At 42.0% G+C, this 18,278-nt stretch overlaps 1 protein-coding gene across 5 annotated transcripts in view; it reads left to right on the forward strand.

Annotated features, from left to right (window-relative positions):
- C17H2orf92 (chromosome 17 C2orf92 homolog) overlaps nt 1-18,278 on the forward strand; it is a 432,030-nt gene that overhangs the window by 196,480 nt on the left and 217,272 nt on the right. For all 5 annotated transcript variants that reach the window (XM_077133807.1, XM_077133808.1, XM_077133809.1 and 2 more), the window contains 2 exons: nt 11,677-11,760; nt 13,299-13,400. In XM_077133807.1, the coding sequence (XP_076989922.1) occupies nt 11,677-11,760; nt 13,299-13,400 (186 nt within the window). The remainder of the gene's footprint in view (nt 1-11,676; nt 11,761-13,298; nt 13,401-18,278) is intronic.

Below are 18,278 nucleotides of genomic sequence, written 5' to 3' on the forward strand. Positions count from 1 at the left end.
AAAAGCCTCCCCAAGTCCAGAAATAATAATTACCACTCCAGACTAAATGTGACTAACTATAAGAGCTTACAATCCAGGCCCCTGTTTTCTTATAAGCATTTTTTAAAGGAGACCATACAATAATTGCTCTTTTGCTTCTGGCTTATTTTGCCTTGCCAAATGTCCCACAGTCTCATTGACGATGTTGCATACCTGACAACATCATTCCTTTTTGTAGTAGCACAACATTCGATCATATGTTCTGCACCTTCATTCGCCAATCTACATCTCAGTCAGTGCATCCTTCAGCCACCTGCACTCTTTAGGCATCATGTATAATGTCCAAAATCCACACTCCATCAACACTCTCAATTTTAGATAATTTCATTGTTCCCAAGGGAAAAATAACCAATAAACACAACCTCACCAAACAGGAGATCTAAACCCCCCCTAACTCTCATCCCTCCCCCCATTATTAACCCTTGGTATTGCTGTGTACTGCTGATGTTTTCCTGTTAAACATAGCCCAATAGCATGCAATAGCAGTTTTCCCCCTATATCCTGAAATTAAACATTCTTTGTACAAGAATTATACCTTTGAAGTAGTTCATACAAGAACTTATTTATGTTTGTAGTGTTAATCAGTGGGACATATAGATCTATACAACCCCTTCTAGTCATGTTCACCTTCAATATTGTAATATTATTTATAGTGAACTGCCTTCACTTCTATCTATTCCCCTACATTTGAGTTCAACCTCATTAGCTAACCATTCACCCATCTCTAGCTTCTATGTATTGCTAAGTCTCCTATATTCTGTATTATAAGCCTAGAATTTTACCTTTACCATGGTCATAAAAGTAGAGTCACACAGTATCTGTCCTTTTGTGTTTTTCTTATTTCACTCAGCATTATGTCCACAAGGCTCATCCATCTTGTCATGTGCTTCAGGACAACATTTTGTCTTACTGCTGCATACTTAATATTCCATCGTATGTTTAGATCACATTTTGTTGATCCACTCATCTGTTTGTGGGCACTTGGGTTGTTTCCATCTTTTGGCAATTGTGAATAATGCTGCCATGAACATTGGTGTGCAAAACTCTGTTTGTGTCACTGCTTTCAGCTCCTCTGGGTACATACTAGGTAGTGGCATTGCCAGGCCATAGGACAACTATATTTAGTTTCCTAAGAAACTGCTAAACTGTCTTCCATAGAGATTGTATCATTATACATTCCCACCAGCAATGCATAAGTGTCTCAATTTCTCCACATCTTCTCCAATATTTGTTGTTTCCTGTTTGTTTAATAGCAGCCATTCTTATAGGTGTAAGGTGGTGTCTCATTGAAGTCTTGATCTGCATTTCCCTTAGAGCCAATGAAAATGAGCATCTCATCATGTGTGTTTGAGCCATCTGTATTTGCTCTTCACAAAAATGTCTGTTCATATCTTTAGCCCACTTTATAATTGGGTTGCTTGTTTTTTTGTTGTTGTTGAGTTGTATGATTTCTTTATGTATACCTTTGTATACATAAAACCTTTGTCCAATGTGTGATTTCCAAATATTTTCTCCCTTTGAGTTGGCTGCCTCTTCACCCTTTTTGACAAAGTCTTTTGATGCACAAAAGCATTTGAATTTGAGGAGCTCCCATTTATCTATTTTTCCTTTTGTTGCTTGTGTTTTTGGGTATAAAGTTTAGGATGCTACCTCCTATTACTGGGTCTTGAAGATGTTTCCATACATTTTCTTCTAGAAGCTTTATGGTACTAGTTCTTATATTTAGGTGTTTGATCCACTTTGAGTTAATTTTTGTGTAGGGTGTCAGGTAAGGGTTCTCTTTCATTCTTTTGGCTGTTGATATCTAGTTCTCCCATGCCCATTTATTGAAAAGACTATTTCGTCCCAGTTCAGTGGATTTGGGGACCTTGTCAAAAATCAGTTGACCATAGATTTGGTGGTCTATTTCTACACTCTCAATTCAATTTCATTGTTCTATATTTCTGTTGTTGTGCCAGTACCATGCTATTTTGACCATTGTGGTTTTATAATAAGTTTTTTCTTTTTTTTTGTATGCTATATGCCCGGAGCCACAGTTCATTCTTTTTTCCATGTGGTAGCCCATTATTGCAGCACCATTTGTTGTATTTTTTCTTTCTTTCTTTGCTTGTTTGTCTTTGTGAAATACACAGGCTGGGAATTGAACCTGGGTCTCTCACATGGCATGTGAGAATTCTGACACTGAACTACCCTCGCACCCCTGTAATAAGTTTTAAAATCAGAAAGTGTTAATCCTCCCACTTCATTCTTCCTTTTTATTAGGATGCTTTTAGCTATTCAGGGTTTCTTTCCCTTCCAGATGAATTTGATAACTAGCTTTTCCAAGTCTTCAAAGTAAGTTGTTGGAATTTTGATTGGTACTGTGTTGAATCTGTAGATCAATTTGGGTAGAATTGACATCTTAACTATATTTAACCTTCCTATCCATGAGTAGGAAATGTCTTTCCATCTATTTAGATCTTCTTTGATTTCTTTTAGCAATGTTATGTGGTTATCTGTGTACAAGTCCTTTATATCCCTAGTTAAGTTCATTCCTAGTTACTTGATTCTTTTAGTTCTATTTTGAATGAATATTTTTTTCCTTAATTGACTCCTTGATTAGGTCAATTGCTTGTGTATAGAAACATGACTGATTTTTGAATATTAACCTTATAACCTGCCACCTTGCTGAATTTGTTTAGTAGCCCAAGTAGCTTTGTTGTAGATTTCTCAGGATTTTCCAAGTATAGTATCATGTCATCTGTAAATAATGAAATTTTACTTCTTCCTTTCCAATTTGGATGCCTTTTATTTCTTTTTCCTGCCTGATTAGAACTTCTGGTACAATGTTGAATGATAGTGGTGACAGACGGCATCCTTGTCTTGTTCCCTATCTTAGGGGCAAAGCTTTCAGTCTCTCCATTGAGTATGATGCTGGCTATCAGTTTTTCATATATGCTCTTTATCATATTGAGTAACTTAGCTTTGATTACTATCTTTTGGAGTGTTTTTATCAGAAAAGGATGTTGAATTTTGTTGAATGCTTTTTCAGCATTGAGAAAATCATGTGCTTTTTCCTTTTCAATTTGTTAATGTGCTATACTGCATTAATTGATTTTTTTGTGTTGATCCATCCTTGCATTCCTGGTATGAATCCTACTTGGTCATGGTGTATAATTCTTTTAATGTGTTGTTGGATTCGATTTGCTAGCATTTTGTTGAGAATTTTTGCATCTCTGTTCATTAGGGAGATTGGCCTGTAGTTCTCCTTTCTTATAGCATCTTTACCCAGTTTTAGTATTAAAATGATGTTAACTTCATAAAATGAGTTAGGTAGTATTCCTTTTTCCTCAAGTTTTGGGAAAGTTTGAGCAGGATTGATGTTAGTTCTTTTTGGAATGTTTAATAAAATTCCCCTGTGAAGTCATCTGGCTCTGGGCTTTTCTTTGTAGGAAGATTTTTGATGACTGTTTAAATCTCTTTATTTGTGATTGGTTTGTTGAGATCTTCTGTTTCTGAGTCAGTGTAGCTTGTTTGTGTGCTTCCTGGCATTTGTCCATTTTATCTAAGTTGTCTAGTTTGTTGCCATATAGTTAGTTGATCACTCCCTCATCTTTGAAGGACAGTTTTTCAGGTTATAAAATTCTTGGTTGGCAGTTTTTCCCTTTCAGTGTGTTAAATATATCATACTACTCCTTTCTTGCCTCTATGGTTTCTTTTGAGAAATCTGCCGATAGTCTTATCAAGCTTTCCTTGTATGTGATGGGTCAGTTTTCTCTTGCTGCTTTCAGAATTCTCTCTTTGTCTTTGACATTTGACAGCCTAGTTAATAAGTGTCTTGGAGTAGGTCTGTTCAGATCTATTCTGTGTGGGGTTGCTGCACTTCTTGTATGAGTTGGGAAATTTTCAGTGATTACTTCCTCCATTATTCTTCCTGCCCCTTTTCCCTCCTCTTCCCCTTCTGGAACACCCACAATGTGTATATTCATGCACCTGATGTTATCATTCAATTCCCCGAGACCCTACTCATATTTTCCCATTCTTTTTCCAGTCTGTTCCTTTGTGTAGGATTCCAGTTGTCCTTTCTCTAGTTCACTAATCCTTTCTTCTGCCTCTTCAAATATGCTGTTGTATGTCTCCATTGTGTTTTTCATCTCTTCTATTGTGCCTTTCATTACCATAATTTCTGTCATTTGTTTTTTTCAAACTTTTTTTTTTTTACATGGGCAGGCACCAGGAATCAAACCCAGGTCTCTGGCATGGCAGGCAAGAACTCTGCCTGCTGAGCCACCATGGCCCACTTGTTTTTTCAAATTTGTGGTCACACAGTCTCTTCTTTATATCCATCATCTCTTTTGCCATATTTTCTTTCACCTCATTAATTTGCTTTTTTATTTTATTTAGAAGATTTGTTTGAAAATCTTTAATTAGTTGTTTCAACTCCTTGTGCTTTTTTTTTGCTGATGTCTAGGCAACTGGTTTTCTTGATTAGTTTATTCAGGAGGTCATTTTTCTCTCTTACCTGGGGTTTTCTTCTCGGATGGCTTTGTTTTTTATCTGCTCCTTGACAATCAGTTCAAGTTCTTCTGTACTGCTAGCACAGCTTCTGTTTAAGTGAACATAATTTTTTTAGCTCTTGTATTTCTGGTTCTTGCTCTGTCAGATAGGATCAACCCCAATCATATTTTCCCAGACAAGACATACCTGGGACTCAGGAAGAGGGTGTAATCAGTATCGATGTTCCTGGAGGATGACACCCAGCAGGTTGCCAGTCTTCTTGGTGAAGCCTCTTAATTCTGTGCTTTTCCTGTCCTGCTCAGTAGGTGGTGCTGGTCAGCTCCCAGCTCCCAACTGGCATAAAGTGGTGTGAAGCCCTTAATTCTCAGCAGACCCTATCCCTGCCAGGGCATGGTTGAGACAGACGCTAAGGGGAAAGGCAGGCTTAAGCTGCTTCTGATTCTCAGCCCCTGGGTTATGAATTCTCTGAATGAAAGCTACCACTCGTACTGTGCCCTGTTCCCTCCCCCCTTTTTCTAGGGGAAGATAGGCCCTTTAGGGAATTGTGTCCTTCACCTAAGTTTGATTTTCAGAAACACTTTAACTCTGCCTTTGCCTGAGTCAGTACTAACAATTGAAAATGACAGAGAATTTGTTTAATGGGCTACTAAAATAGTTAAAAAAAATTGTTTTCAGAGCCAGACCCCACCCCACCCCAGGGTCACAAATTAAGAACTGGAGTTATTACCTAGCTTTGTATCCCTTTTCTAGGGACACAGTCCCTTTCCAGTATTCTGAGCCCAGCCAACTCTAAAAACCTCTGTTTTATTATTTTTTTCTCATCTGCCCTGCCTTCTTTCTACTGGGAGAGACCTCAGGGTTCCTTTTGTGCTTGCTCCAGGTTTATCTATGCTCAGAATTATATTCAGCAGTCCAAATTTGTTAGTTAAAACCACAGTTGGAGCTTGCTTGATCTCTCCTTGACTTGTTCCAAGTAGAGACTTATTCTTTTACCCACAGGGAAGTGTCTCTAAAACAGCCTGCCATATCATTGAGGGAAGGGCACCAGCCTCCACAGTTCAAGAGATTTTACTTACAGTTCTGTGCTGTGACGTTGGCTGGTCCACACATTCCAGACGGTGTATGATGTGTGTTAGGCCACAGAAGTCCACCAAGCAATTATTCCATGCAGTTCCAGGCTAGGTACCGCCTGTCCTAGAGGACTAACTAAACTCCGTACAGTTCCAGGCTAGGTACCGCCTGTCCTAGAGGACTAACTAAACTCCATACAGTTCCAGGCTAGGTACTCCCTGTCCTAGAGGACTAACTAAACTCCGTACAGTTCCAGGCTAGGTACCGCCTGTCCTAGAGGACTAACTAAACTCCATACAGTTCCAGGCTAGGTACTCCCTGTCCTAGAGGACTAACTAAACTCCATACAGTTCCAGGCTAGGTACCCCCTGTCCTAGAGGACTAACTAAACTCCATACAGTTCCAGGCTAGGTACCGCCTGTCCTAGAGGACTAACTAAACTCCATACAGTTCCAGGCTAGGTGCCCCCTGTCCTAGAGGACTAACTAAACTCCGTACAGTTCCAGGCTAGGTACCCCCTGTCCTAGAGGACTAACTAAACTCCATACAGTTCCAGGCTAGGTACCCCCTGTCCTAGAGGACTAACTAAACTCCGTACAGTTCCAGGCTAGGTACCCCCTGTCCTAGAGGACTAACTAAACTCCGTACAGTTCCAGGCTAGGTGCCCCCTGTCCTAGAGGACTAACTAAACTCCGTACAGTTCCAGGCTAGGTGCCCCCTGTCCTAGAGGACTAACTAAACTCCATACAGTTCCAGGCTAGGTACCGCCTGTCCTAGAGGACTAACTAAACTCCATACAGTTCCAGGCTAGGTACCCCCTGTCCTAGAGGACTAACTAAACTCCATACAGTTCCAGGCTAGGTACCCCCTGTCCTAGAGGACTAACTAAACTCCATACAGTTCCAGGCTAGGTACCCCCTGTCCTAGAGGACTAACTAAACTCCGTACAGTTCCAGGCTAGGTACCGCCTGTCCTAGAGGACTAACTAAACTCCGTACAGTTCCAGGCTAGGTACCCCCTGTCCTAGAGGACTAACTAAACTCCGTACAGTTCCAGGCTAGGTACCGCCTGTCCTAGAGGACTAACTAAACTCCATACAGTTCCAGGCTAGGTGCCCCCTGTCCTAGAGGACTAACTAAACTCCATACAGTTCCAGGCTAGGTACCGCCTGTCCTAGAGGACTAACTAAACTCCGTACAGTTCCAGGCTAGGTACCCCCTGTCCTAGAGGACTAACTAAACTCCGTACAGTTCCAGGCTAGGTACCCCCTGTCCTAGAGGACTAACTAAACTCCGTACAGTTCCAGGCTATGTACCCCCTGTCCTAGAGGACTAACTAAACTCCGTACAGTTCCAGGCTAGGTACCCCCTGTCCTAGAGGACTAACTAAACTCCATACAGTTCCAGGCTAGGTACCCCCTGTCCTAGAGGACTAACTAAACTCCGTACAGTTCCAGGCTAGGTACCGCCTGTCCTAGAGGACTAACTAAACTCCATACAGTTCCAAGCTAGGTGCCCCCTGTCCTAGAGGACTAACTAAACTCCGTACAGTTCCAGGCTAGGTACCGCCTGTCCTAGAGGACTAACTAAACTCCATACAGTTCCAGGCTAGGTACCCCCTGTCCTAGAGGACTAACTAAACTCCATGCAGTTCCAGGCTAGGTACCGCCTGTCCTAGAGGACTAACTAAACTCCGTACAGTTCCAGGCTAGGTGCCCCCTGTCCTAGAGGACTAACTAAACTCCATACAGTTCCAGGCTAGGTACCGCCTGTCCTAGAGGACTAACTAAACTCCATACAGTTCCAGGCTAGGTACCGCCTGTCCTAGAGGACTAACTAAACTCCGTACAGTTCCAGGCTAGGTACCCCCTGTCCTAGAGGACTAACTAAACTCCACACAGTTCCAGGCTAGGTACCGCCTGTCCTAGAGGACTAACTAAACTCCGTACAGTTCCAGGCTAGGTACCCCCTGTCCTAGAGGACTAACTAAACTCCATACAGTTCCAGGCTAGGTGCCCCCTGTCCTAGAGGACTAACTAAACTCCATGCAGTTCCAGGCTAGGTACCGCCTGTCCTAGAGGACTAACTAAACTCCGTACAGTTCCAGGCTAGGTACCGCCTGTCCTAGAGGACTAACTAAACTCCGTACAGTTCCAGGCTAGGTACCCCCTGTCCTAGAGGACTAACTAAACTCCTCCCAGTGCCACCATCTTGCCCCAGTGCCCTCACAAGCTTATTTAAAAGACTCATTTACTGCATTAAATATCTTACTCCATCCTTTTGAGTATTCTTTAACCTTCTGGGGCAAAGGCAAAATGAGATGTTAAAGAAGGAATTGTTAAAATCTACCATATAAACTTGCATTGACTATGGGGGTCAATGGTCTGAAGTGTAAATATCCCTGTATTCAGGAGGATGCCTGAAGTGCACATGTCAGACAGGTTCTCATGCTCTGGACAGTGTTCAGAGACAAGATCCAACTTTGCAAGTGTGGTCCACCATTCCTAGTAGGAAAGCACCCGCTAGTGGAGTGACTTTCCATGCAGCAGCTCTTGCTAGCTCTATGTGCCCGAGAGCCCTAGTCACTGGCAGGACTCAGGAAAACTCAGCCTCCTCCTGACCCTCCCCATCACCCTCCTCTGCTGCAGCAGCCACTGTAAAAGATTTGCATGGAGGAGCAGGGCAGACGGCTCCTTTTCACTGGAGCTCAAGAGCTGAAGCAGAGAGGAAGAAGTAGCTACATATATATGAGACATACAAATTAGTCCCATATGTACACAAATACAGGGAAAGGCTTAAATGTGGATTCTGTGTATATTAGGGAGAAAATGGAAAAAGGGTGATTAGGTATCCGGATAAGGCAGGTGTTTGTGCCATCCTTAAAATAAGAGGATGAGTAAACAACATAACAAACTTGCATTGCTAATGCATTTTATAAACCACAAAAATAAGATAAAACCCGGCATTTTACTGCATAGTCTTAATTGCTCGCTGAATTTGACATGGCTGTTGCCATAAACACCACAGATGTTTGCCTTAAGGAGCAGCAATTTCTTTTCTCATGGCTGTGGAGGCTAGAAGTCCACAATCATGGTATCGGAGTCCATGCTCCTCCTGAGACTTAGTGTGCTGGTGGAGGCTTGCTGGCAGCCACCCTCGCTCTGTCTCAGGACCATCAGTCTCCTTGGTCTCTGCCTTTGGTTTCCACTTCCATGTCCGAGTTCCTCTCCTTCTAAGGACTCCAGCCATACTGGATTAAGGAACACTTGGATTCTATTTGGCCTCATTTTAACAGGATTTTAGAAGATCCAATATATGCATGAGTTCACACCTACAGGACTAGGGGTTGGGACAAAAGTTTTATGGGAGAAGTGATTTAGTCCCCAAAATGCCTTTGTTCTGCACAATGTTGTATCATACTTATCTTTCTTTTCTCTTCTTTTTTATTGATACATATTATATATTCACATACCATGTTATCATCCAAAGTGTGTAATCAGTGGTTCACAATATAATCATATAGCTGTGCATTTGCCATCACAATAGATTTTTTTCTTTTTTTGTGAAAAATAACATATATACAAAAAAGCAATACATTTCAGAACACATTGCAACAATTAGTTGTAGAACAGATTTCAGAGTTTGATATGGGTTACAATTCCACAATTTTAGGTTTTTACTTCAAGATGCTCTAAGACACTGGAAACTAAAGGAAATATCAATATGATGATTCAGCAATCACATTCATTTGTTAAACCCTACTTTCTCTGTATAACTCCACCATCACCTTTGATTTTTTTCCCACACTTCAGGGTATTTGGGGCTATGCCCTTTCTAACATTTTCATGTTGGGAGGGGCTGTTGATGATATCAGATAGGGGTACGGAACTAGTTGATGTTCTGAAGAGGCTGATCCCTCTGTATTTCAGGACTTATCTGGTCCAGGGACCCATCTGGAGGTTGTAGGTTTCTGCAAAGTTACCCTAATGCATGGAACCTTTGCAGAATCTTATATAACCCCTAGGTGTTCTTTAGGATTGGCAGAAATGATTTTGGTTAGGGTTTGGCAAGCTATGATTGGTCATAATGTCTAAATGAAGCTTGAATAAGAGTAACCTCCAGAGTAGCCTCTCAATGTTATTTGTACTCTCTCTGCCACTGCTACTTTATTAATTACACTTCTTTTCCCCCTATTGGTTAGGATAGCATTGTTGATCCCACAGTGGCAAAGCCAGGCTCACCCCTGGGAGTCATCTCCCAGGCTGCCATGGAGACTTTCACCTCTGGATGTCATGTCCCTGAGGGGAAGGACAATTATTTCACTTGCAGAGTTGGGCTTAGAGAGAGAGAGGCCACATCTGAACAACAAAAGAGATCTCTCGGAAGTAACTCTTAGGCTTACCTATAGGTAGGCCAATCTTCTCTGCTACATACATAAGCTTCACGAGAGCAGGCCTCAAATCAAAGGCTTGGCTTATTGATTTGGGTGTCCCCAATGTTTGACATAGTATCACGGATTTCCCTGGTGGTAAAGCTTAATAGTTCCATATTGATTCTCCCATCCCTCAAGGGACTTTGCCAATATTATTTTATTATTGGCTTGATTACTCCGGGAAGTATCCAGGTATTACATCATGCTTATTTGATGATAATAACCATATGAGATATGAGATAATCATATAATAAATATATAATAATCATTCTCATGATCATATGAGAAATGAATTTAGCAAAGTGTGCATAATTAAAAATATGTATTTCTAACTATTCACCTATATCTCAGAAACGAAAGTGCACATTTGTTGCATGGTGCAACGGTGGCTCAGTTTGCGGATTCTCACCTGCCATGCCAGAGACCTGGGTTTGATTCCCAGAGACTGCCCGTGCCAAAAAAAAAGTGCGCATTTGTTGACTATTGGGTCAAAGTAGTGATACTGGAAATCATTCTCCATATACCATACGGGCCTTTCTATGAATGTCCCTACAGAGTGTATTCGTGTAATAAGCATGGATTATTCAATGTCTCTGAAGATGATTGTCAGTAAATTATGTGAATATCAGTTTATCACTGTTTTTTTTTATAAGAAAGTCACATCCTTGCAGACACTTTCTGAGTGTTCTCTGACACCTAAGAAAGGTGGGTGTTGGTACCCTGTCAACCTATTCATCGTTGGGGTCAGTTTTCTCCACCCTAGTCAGGTTTCCCACAAACTTGGGGGCTAGAAAAAAAGCATGGCCATGACCTTCAATCAAGATAAAATATCAGGACCTGAGATTTCACAACCTTCAAGAAAACTGAAAATATAGCTTACGCTCTCCACAGGTTGCTATAGTTATTTATCACAATTCCTTCCTATCCAGAGGTAGTCACGTGAGTGTCAGCACTAGACTTACAACTACTTGATGGTTCTGTAGAGGGTCAGTGACCCACCCCATTCATCCTTGCACCTTTGACTATAGTCAGTGACAATATCAGACATTCCTTCTGCTTGACAAACAGATCAAGTAGGTATAGCAGGAGGCCCCACGAGCTCCTCCTAAGTGTAGACTCAGGGTGTGTGTGAGTGATCCTGGTGCATCTTCTGAACAATCAGAAGGCCACATGTTTCCAACATGGTCAAAATTGCAACTTGTCAGCATGATTCTTGAATGAAATGAAAATTTTGTTTAAAAAAACCTGGAATGCTCATCTTTCTCCCTTTCACCACCGGAAATGACCAATAACCCAGTCATCCTTATACTGGCATCAGTTTTGCACTTCAGAGTAGATAATAATAGTGAGTAATAAGGTCAGGGCACTTTTTGGTTTTCACCTCAGGTGAAGAGATAGTCTTTCCCTCCTGCTCGCACACAGCCATTCTGTGGGCTGGCATCTTTCCCACCAGACCCCATAAGAAGACCACGTCCCACAGAACTTCACTGACCACAGCCACAGGCCTTTCAAATTTGCAGAGGAATGCCACAAACCACGCCCAGTCCCTCAGTCGAATATGCACATGATAACAATTCAGAGGGATACATGTAGATCCAATGAAAGATTTAATCACGGCAAAGATTTATTTTCTCACAGGTCATCCCCAGACACAGACCTTGGAAAATTCTAAATTTGCATCCAGTTCAGTTAAGCCAGAGGAACGCATGGCTAAAATATTTGGTAAGTAGCCCCCTCAGGTATAACATTTATTGTTGATTTGAATAGAATTGCAAGCTTGCCCTGGTTTCCTCCCAGTTACCTGATCTTTGCTTTGAGGGGTGAAAAGTGCTTTGCCAGAGACAAGAGTCCAGTGTCCACCTCCCACGAGATTAAGGAACAGGTGAAACATGATCCCTGTGACTCGAAGGACCTTGGTTTTGAGAGCAGGGTTCCTGCCCAGCATCCTGAGCATCACCTGGGGGCTCGTTACGGTGGAGCCCGTCAGGCCCCACCTCAACCAGCTGAGTCACATTGCCGTGATCAAGGCGCCCAGGAGATTGCTGAGCAGGTTACAGACAGCCAGACTCTGAGGCGCAGGCACACCTTCCCCCCCATGGTCTCAGCCCTGAATGAGCAAGAGATGGCCCTGGGGATGTTCCACAAAGAGGCTTTCTTGTCCTGTGTCCGGGATCAGTTTCTGTCATCTGGGTGAGGTCTTGACATCAGGGGTTTTTAAAGCCCTCCAGATGATTGCAGGTGGGACTCACTGCCCTACTCCAAGTCCCTCATTTCATATTTGAGAAGATGTAAGGCCCAGGGAACTCCTTTTTAGCAGAAAGCTGAGATGGAGACGAAAGATGCAAATTCACAGCTGTGTGAGCAAGAAAGGGTCTAATTTCTAGTGAAATCTCTGCTGTCTGGTGCCTGTGTTGTGGTCTCAGGGTTCGAGACTGAGGATGGCTGTGACCTGAGAAAGGGCTGCAAGGTAGTGGGAGCCCTGATGCTTCCCTCTGGGATGAGCTGGATTCTTTTTGAGAAAGAGTTTCAGTACCTGTAGGCCAGTATTTTTTAATCAAGGAATGGTCTGGTAATGAGAATTCATTTCCCTAATGACTCTGTTATTTTTTTGTGTAGCCATATATTCCTAATGTACTCATTAGTCTGTAGACTACCCACTAAATTCCAGTAGCCTTGGAAAAGGACTCAGAACAAATACTATCAGTGTGATTACTACTGATGCTTTTCTGAAGTTCATAATGAAGCCTGTATGAAGTTAAACTGTGGACACCTGAAATCTTTAAAAGGGACACTTATATGGTGTATAAATTTGAGAAAGGTAACAATGAGGTATTAGTAATGGTTTTATAAACAGATATTTCTGATTTTAAAAAAACTTGTTATGCATCATTTCTACCCGCCCCCCAGTCTCCCCCATTTTTTTTATGGGGCAAGTATTGAAATTCCCTGAAATGTGTATTGGAATGAAATGAGATGTAGAAAAGAAAGTATCGACTGTAAACATCAAGAGTTTTGGAGCAAACTTGGTGTATGTTTTTAGTGGACAGTGTTTACTATCTAGGCCATCCAGTGCAATCATAATTTTTCAGAAATGATTGAGTTCATTGGAACTCCTCTTCTAGCGACAAGGTGTTTTAGAGCATATAATCACCTTTCCATTGCGTTTGTGTCATTTTTTCACTATGTTTGTAGAGGACCCTACATATGTAGAGCAATGTGGTATTGCTGGAATTAACATGCCTTTGTTTACTTTACTCAAGATGAAATTCTAAGGCAAGGGCTCTCCAAATTTACAGATGATTCATTTCATGAAATGAGACACACAGCAGCAAAGTCTAGTGCAAAGAACATCGCTAATCCAAGTAAGTATATGTTTTTAGACTTATACAGGCTCATCTTCTAAAGGCTTATTTATTGATTTAAATGCTCTACCCCATACTTTTGACACTATTTAACCTTCTGAGACAGTGGCACATTGAGATGATAAGGAAGGAATTGTCTAAATCCTCCATACAAACGTCCATCAACTAAGAAAGTCTATGGTCAAGTGTAAATATCCCTGTATTTGGGATGATCTCTGAAGTGCACATGTCAGATGGGTTCTCGTGGTCTGGACAGTGTTCAGAGACAAGACCTAACTTTACAAGTGTGGTCCATCATTCCTAGTAGGAAAAGCACCAGCTAGTGGAGTGACTTTCCACTCGGCAGCTCTTGCTAGCTCAAGGTGCCCGAGAGCCCTGGTCACTGGCAGGACTCAGGAAAACATAGCCTCCTCCTGACCCTCTCCATCACCCTCCTCTGCTGCAGCAGCCACTGTAAAAGATTTGCATGGAGGAGCAGGGCAGACCTCTCCTTTTCACTGGAGCTCAAGAGCTAAAGCAAAGAGGAAGAAGTAGTTACATATGCATGAAACATGCAAATTAGTCCTATATTTACACAAATACAGGGAAAGGCTTAAATGTGGACTCAGTGTGTATTAGGAAGAAATGGAAAAAGGGTGATTAGGTATCAGGATAAGGCAGGTGTTTGTGCCATCCTTAAAATAAGAGGATGAGTAAACAACATAACAAACTTGCATTGCTAATGCATTTTATAAACCACAAAAATAAGATAAACCCAATATTTTACCACATTGTCTTGATTGCTCACTGAGTTTGACATGGCTGTTACCATAAACACTGTAAATGTTTGCCTTAAGGAACAGCAATTTCTTTTCTCATGGTTGTGGAGGCTAGAAGTCCAAAATCATGGTATCAGAGTCCATGCTCCTCCTGAGACTTAGCGTGCTGGTGGAGGCTTGCTGGCAGCCACCCTCGCTCTGTCTCAGGACCATCAGTCTCCTTGGTCTCTGCCTGTGTTAGTTAGATTCACTTGTCAACTTGGCCAGGTGAGCATACCTAGTTTTGTTGCTGCGGACATAAGCCAATGGTACGTGAACCTCATCTGTTGCCAATTACATCTGCAGTCGGCTAGGAGGCGTGTCTGCTGCATTGAGTGATATTTGACTTAATTGGCTGGTGCTTAAGTGAGAGAGCGCAATGTAGCACAGCTAAGCAGCTCGGCATTCCTCATCTCAGCGCTCGCAGCTCAGCCCAGGCCTTTGGAGATGCAGAAAGAAGTCACCCCGGGGAAAGTTGTTGGAACCCAGCGGCCTGGAGAGAAGACCAGAAGAGACCATCCTGTGCCTTCCACGTAAGAAAGAACCTTAGTGGAAAGTTAGCTGCCTTTCCTCTGAAGAACCAACAAAATAAATCCCCTTTTATTAAAAGCCAATCCATCTCTGGTGTGTTGCATTCCGGCAGCTAGCAAACTAGAACACTGCCTTTGGCTTCCGCTTCCATGTCCAAATTCCTCTCCTTCTAAGGACTTCAGCCATACTGGATTAAGGAACACTATGACTCTTAGTGATCTAATGTACAAATGAGTTCACACTCACAGGACTGGGGGCTGGGACAAAAGCATGTTTTATGGGAGATGTGATTGTCCCTCAAAGTTGTCCAAAACAACTTTGATCTTGCTTATTTGATGACATAGTATGTCAAATGCATTTAGCAAATGTACACATGATTAAAAATACCTATTTCTAATGATTCACCAATGTCTCAGAAATAGAAGTATGGTTTGTTATCTATTGGTTCAAAGTAGTCATACTTTAATTCATTCAACAAGCACCATACAGTCTTTCTATGAATGTCCCTGTAGAGTATAGGGGTGTCATGAGCACAGATTACCCAGTGCCTCTGCCGATTATTGTCAGCAGACCCTGTGAATATCAGCTTATCACCGGTTTGTGTCAGAATGTCATACCCTTGCAGACACTTCCTGAGTGCTCTCTGCCACCCAGGAAAAGTGTATGCTGTGGTCCTGCCAACCTGCTCATTGTTAGGATTAGCTTTCTCCACTCTGGTCAGCTTTCCCACTCTTCTCTGGGATAGAATGAAAGTCTGGCCTTGACCTTGCATCAAGATAAAGGGTCAGGACACTGAGACAATCATAACCTTCAAGAAAAGCCTGAAAATACAGCTCATGCTCTCCACAGGTTGTTACAATTATTTAGCAAAATTCCTTCCCACCCAGGGGTATCTACGTGAGTGTCAGCACTAGACTTACAACTATTCAATTGTCCTATGGTCAATGGCCCACCCCATTTGCTCTTGCACCTTTATTTCTACTACAGTCAATGACAAAGCAGATATTCCTTGTGCTTGACAAACCAATTGAGTAGGTGTAGCAGCAGGCCCTGTCTGCCATTCCCAAATGTAGACTCAGAATGTGTTACAGGCAGACAACACTGTCCTGTATAGTTATGCCTGCCTGATTCCACATCAAACAGAGGAATAAGTATCTTTGCTTTGGCAAGAAGGTATGTTTATTGAAGTTGTAGCATCAAGGAATTGGAAGAAAAAAATATCTTTCCAAGATCAGTTTGCAGTGAGTAAGGCAACGTAAACTTATATAGTCCAAACACGCAAAGGAATGGCAAAGGTCCAGAAGAAGAAGAAAAAAAAAGAAAACTGAGTAAAAGTTACAAGATTCATTCATATTGAATAATAGTTGCCTGCTTCATTTTGTTTGGTCCTCATACCCTGTTATCTGGTAGGCCCTTCTCTCTCTGTTGACCCTTCAGGCCTTTGATAGTGTCTCTTGAAGGAAGGAAGGCGTTGGTCTATGTTCCGTGTGGGTTTCATCCTGCTTTGTGTGATATCCCTAGGAGCAGAGCTGGGAAAAGATCTCATTAATGTAACCAAGAACAGAGTAAACAGTTGAGATTAACTGCAGCATTTTATGCCAGCAAGAACTTTTAGGCTTGGAAAAAATCAAAGCTGCTTGAGTGAAATGATTATAATCAGCATTCTAGCTACTAAAGACTACACTAAGCATTTTCCAGCTAAAGGATTATACTGTGCATTTTCCCAATTATGTAGCTAGCAAATTCCCCCCTTTTATGTTACTTCTTGTTTTTAAGAAGCAACACCTGGTGAGCATTTCTCATAAAAAGGAAAGCAGGCAAAGGTCTCTTGCCTTCCATAACTACTTCTTTGCTGAGCAAGGGTGAAGAGAATTTTATGTTAGTCTGGAAAATGCTCTGGACATGAATCCGCAGATACTGGCAACAGCAAGACAAGACATGGCGATCAGAATAAAAACTGTGCTAATGAGGGCTATTCTCCACTTCGTAGGTAAGCTCATTAACCACTCGGAAAATGACTCCAGTTGGTTATTGTGCTGGTTTGAAATGATGTATGTGCCCTAGAAAAGCCATGCTTTAGTCCTAATCCCATTTTGTAAAGGCAGCCGTTTCTCCTAATCCCTATTCAGTATTGAATGTTTGAAACTGTAATCAGATCATCTCCCTGGAGGTGTGATTTAATCAAGAGTGGTTGTTAAACTGGATTAGCTGGAGGTGTGTCTCCACCCATTTGGGTGGGTCTTGATTAGTTTCTGGAGTCCTATAAAAGAGGAAATATTTTGGAGAAAGGAGATTCAGAGAGAATCCCTTTTGGTAGAGCCACGAGAACGCCAGCAGACACCACCATGTGTGCCATGTGCCCTTCCAGCTGAGAGAGAAACCCTGAACTTCATCAGCCTTCTTGAGCCAAGGTATCTTTATCTGGATACCTTTGATTGGACATTTCTATAGACTTGTTTTAATTGGGACATTTTCTCGGCCTTAAAAGTGTAAACTTGCGATTTATTAAATCCTATTTTAAATCCATTCCGTTTCTGGTATATTGCATTCTGACAGCTAGCAAAGTAGAACAGTTATAATCTTTAACATGATCGGTATCATCTTCCCTATGATCTGATATTGAAAAGATATTGTTGTGCTCATCTGGTATATATGTGTAGCACTTAACGCCAATAAGAGCACAAGTTCTCCCTTTAGCCACAGTCAGTAGATCTAGAGCCATTCTGTTTTGAAGGACAACTATTCTCATTTGAGCTACCACTTTATTTAACAGACTGAGCACTTGCTTGGTGTTTTGCATAAACTGAGCTGTGACATTAGTTAGGGCAGGAACTTGGGAGAGGGCATCTACAAAGCAAAGAGCCTTATTCCTCTGTTTGATGTGGAATCAGGCAGGAAGATAGCTAAAGGCCATTCCCACCACCCTAAGGCTGTCTCAGTCCTGCTTAAGTATAAGGCTGTTTTATGCAAATTTAAACAGGCTTCTAAGTCTGGTGTTTCAGGTAGACGATGTATTTGCCCAGGCAAAAAGAGGTACCAGATAGTGCATCTCCTATCTAATTTTAAGGCACATATGGCCAGAAGTTACACCTACAGAGCCATCCAGCTCCAACCAGAGGCAGACAGGCTGGTGGTTCTTTTCCTCCAGAGGCTCACTCAGGTATTAGATTCCATGGCTTCAATGGTTTTACATGAGCCATTCATTTTTCCAGGCAGAGATAACTTTATCACTCTTAGAATGGGGTATATCTGGGCAGAGGTGTTTCATTGTTCTACACAGTTGGGGGCATTTACATGTAAAGTCCTGTTTTCTTCTATTAGTCATCCTTTCCCATTGGGGTCAAAGTATGTAAGGGGGATGGAGGAGGTAATAAGAAACAGTCTTCTAATTTAGACTGGAGGTACTTTTCCTGGGCTCCCAGGAAGTCAAACCAAGGGCTTTCCCGAGGGCTTATGTTAGTGCCTAGGCTGGGTGTTGGAAGGTCCCACCATGTCTGGAAGAGTGGGGTTTTTGGATAAATTAGGATTAACTAATCAGACCAGTTTTGTG

The sequence above is a fragment of the Tamandua tetradactyla genome, chromosome 17 (genome assembly GCF_023851605.1).
Source record: "Tamandua tetradactyla isolate mTamTet1 chromosome 17, mTamTet1.pri, whole genome shotgun sequence".
Classification (NCBI taxonomy): Eukaryota; Metazoa; Chordata; class Mammalia; order Pilosa; family Myrmecophagidae; genus Tamandua; species Tamandua tetradactyla.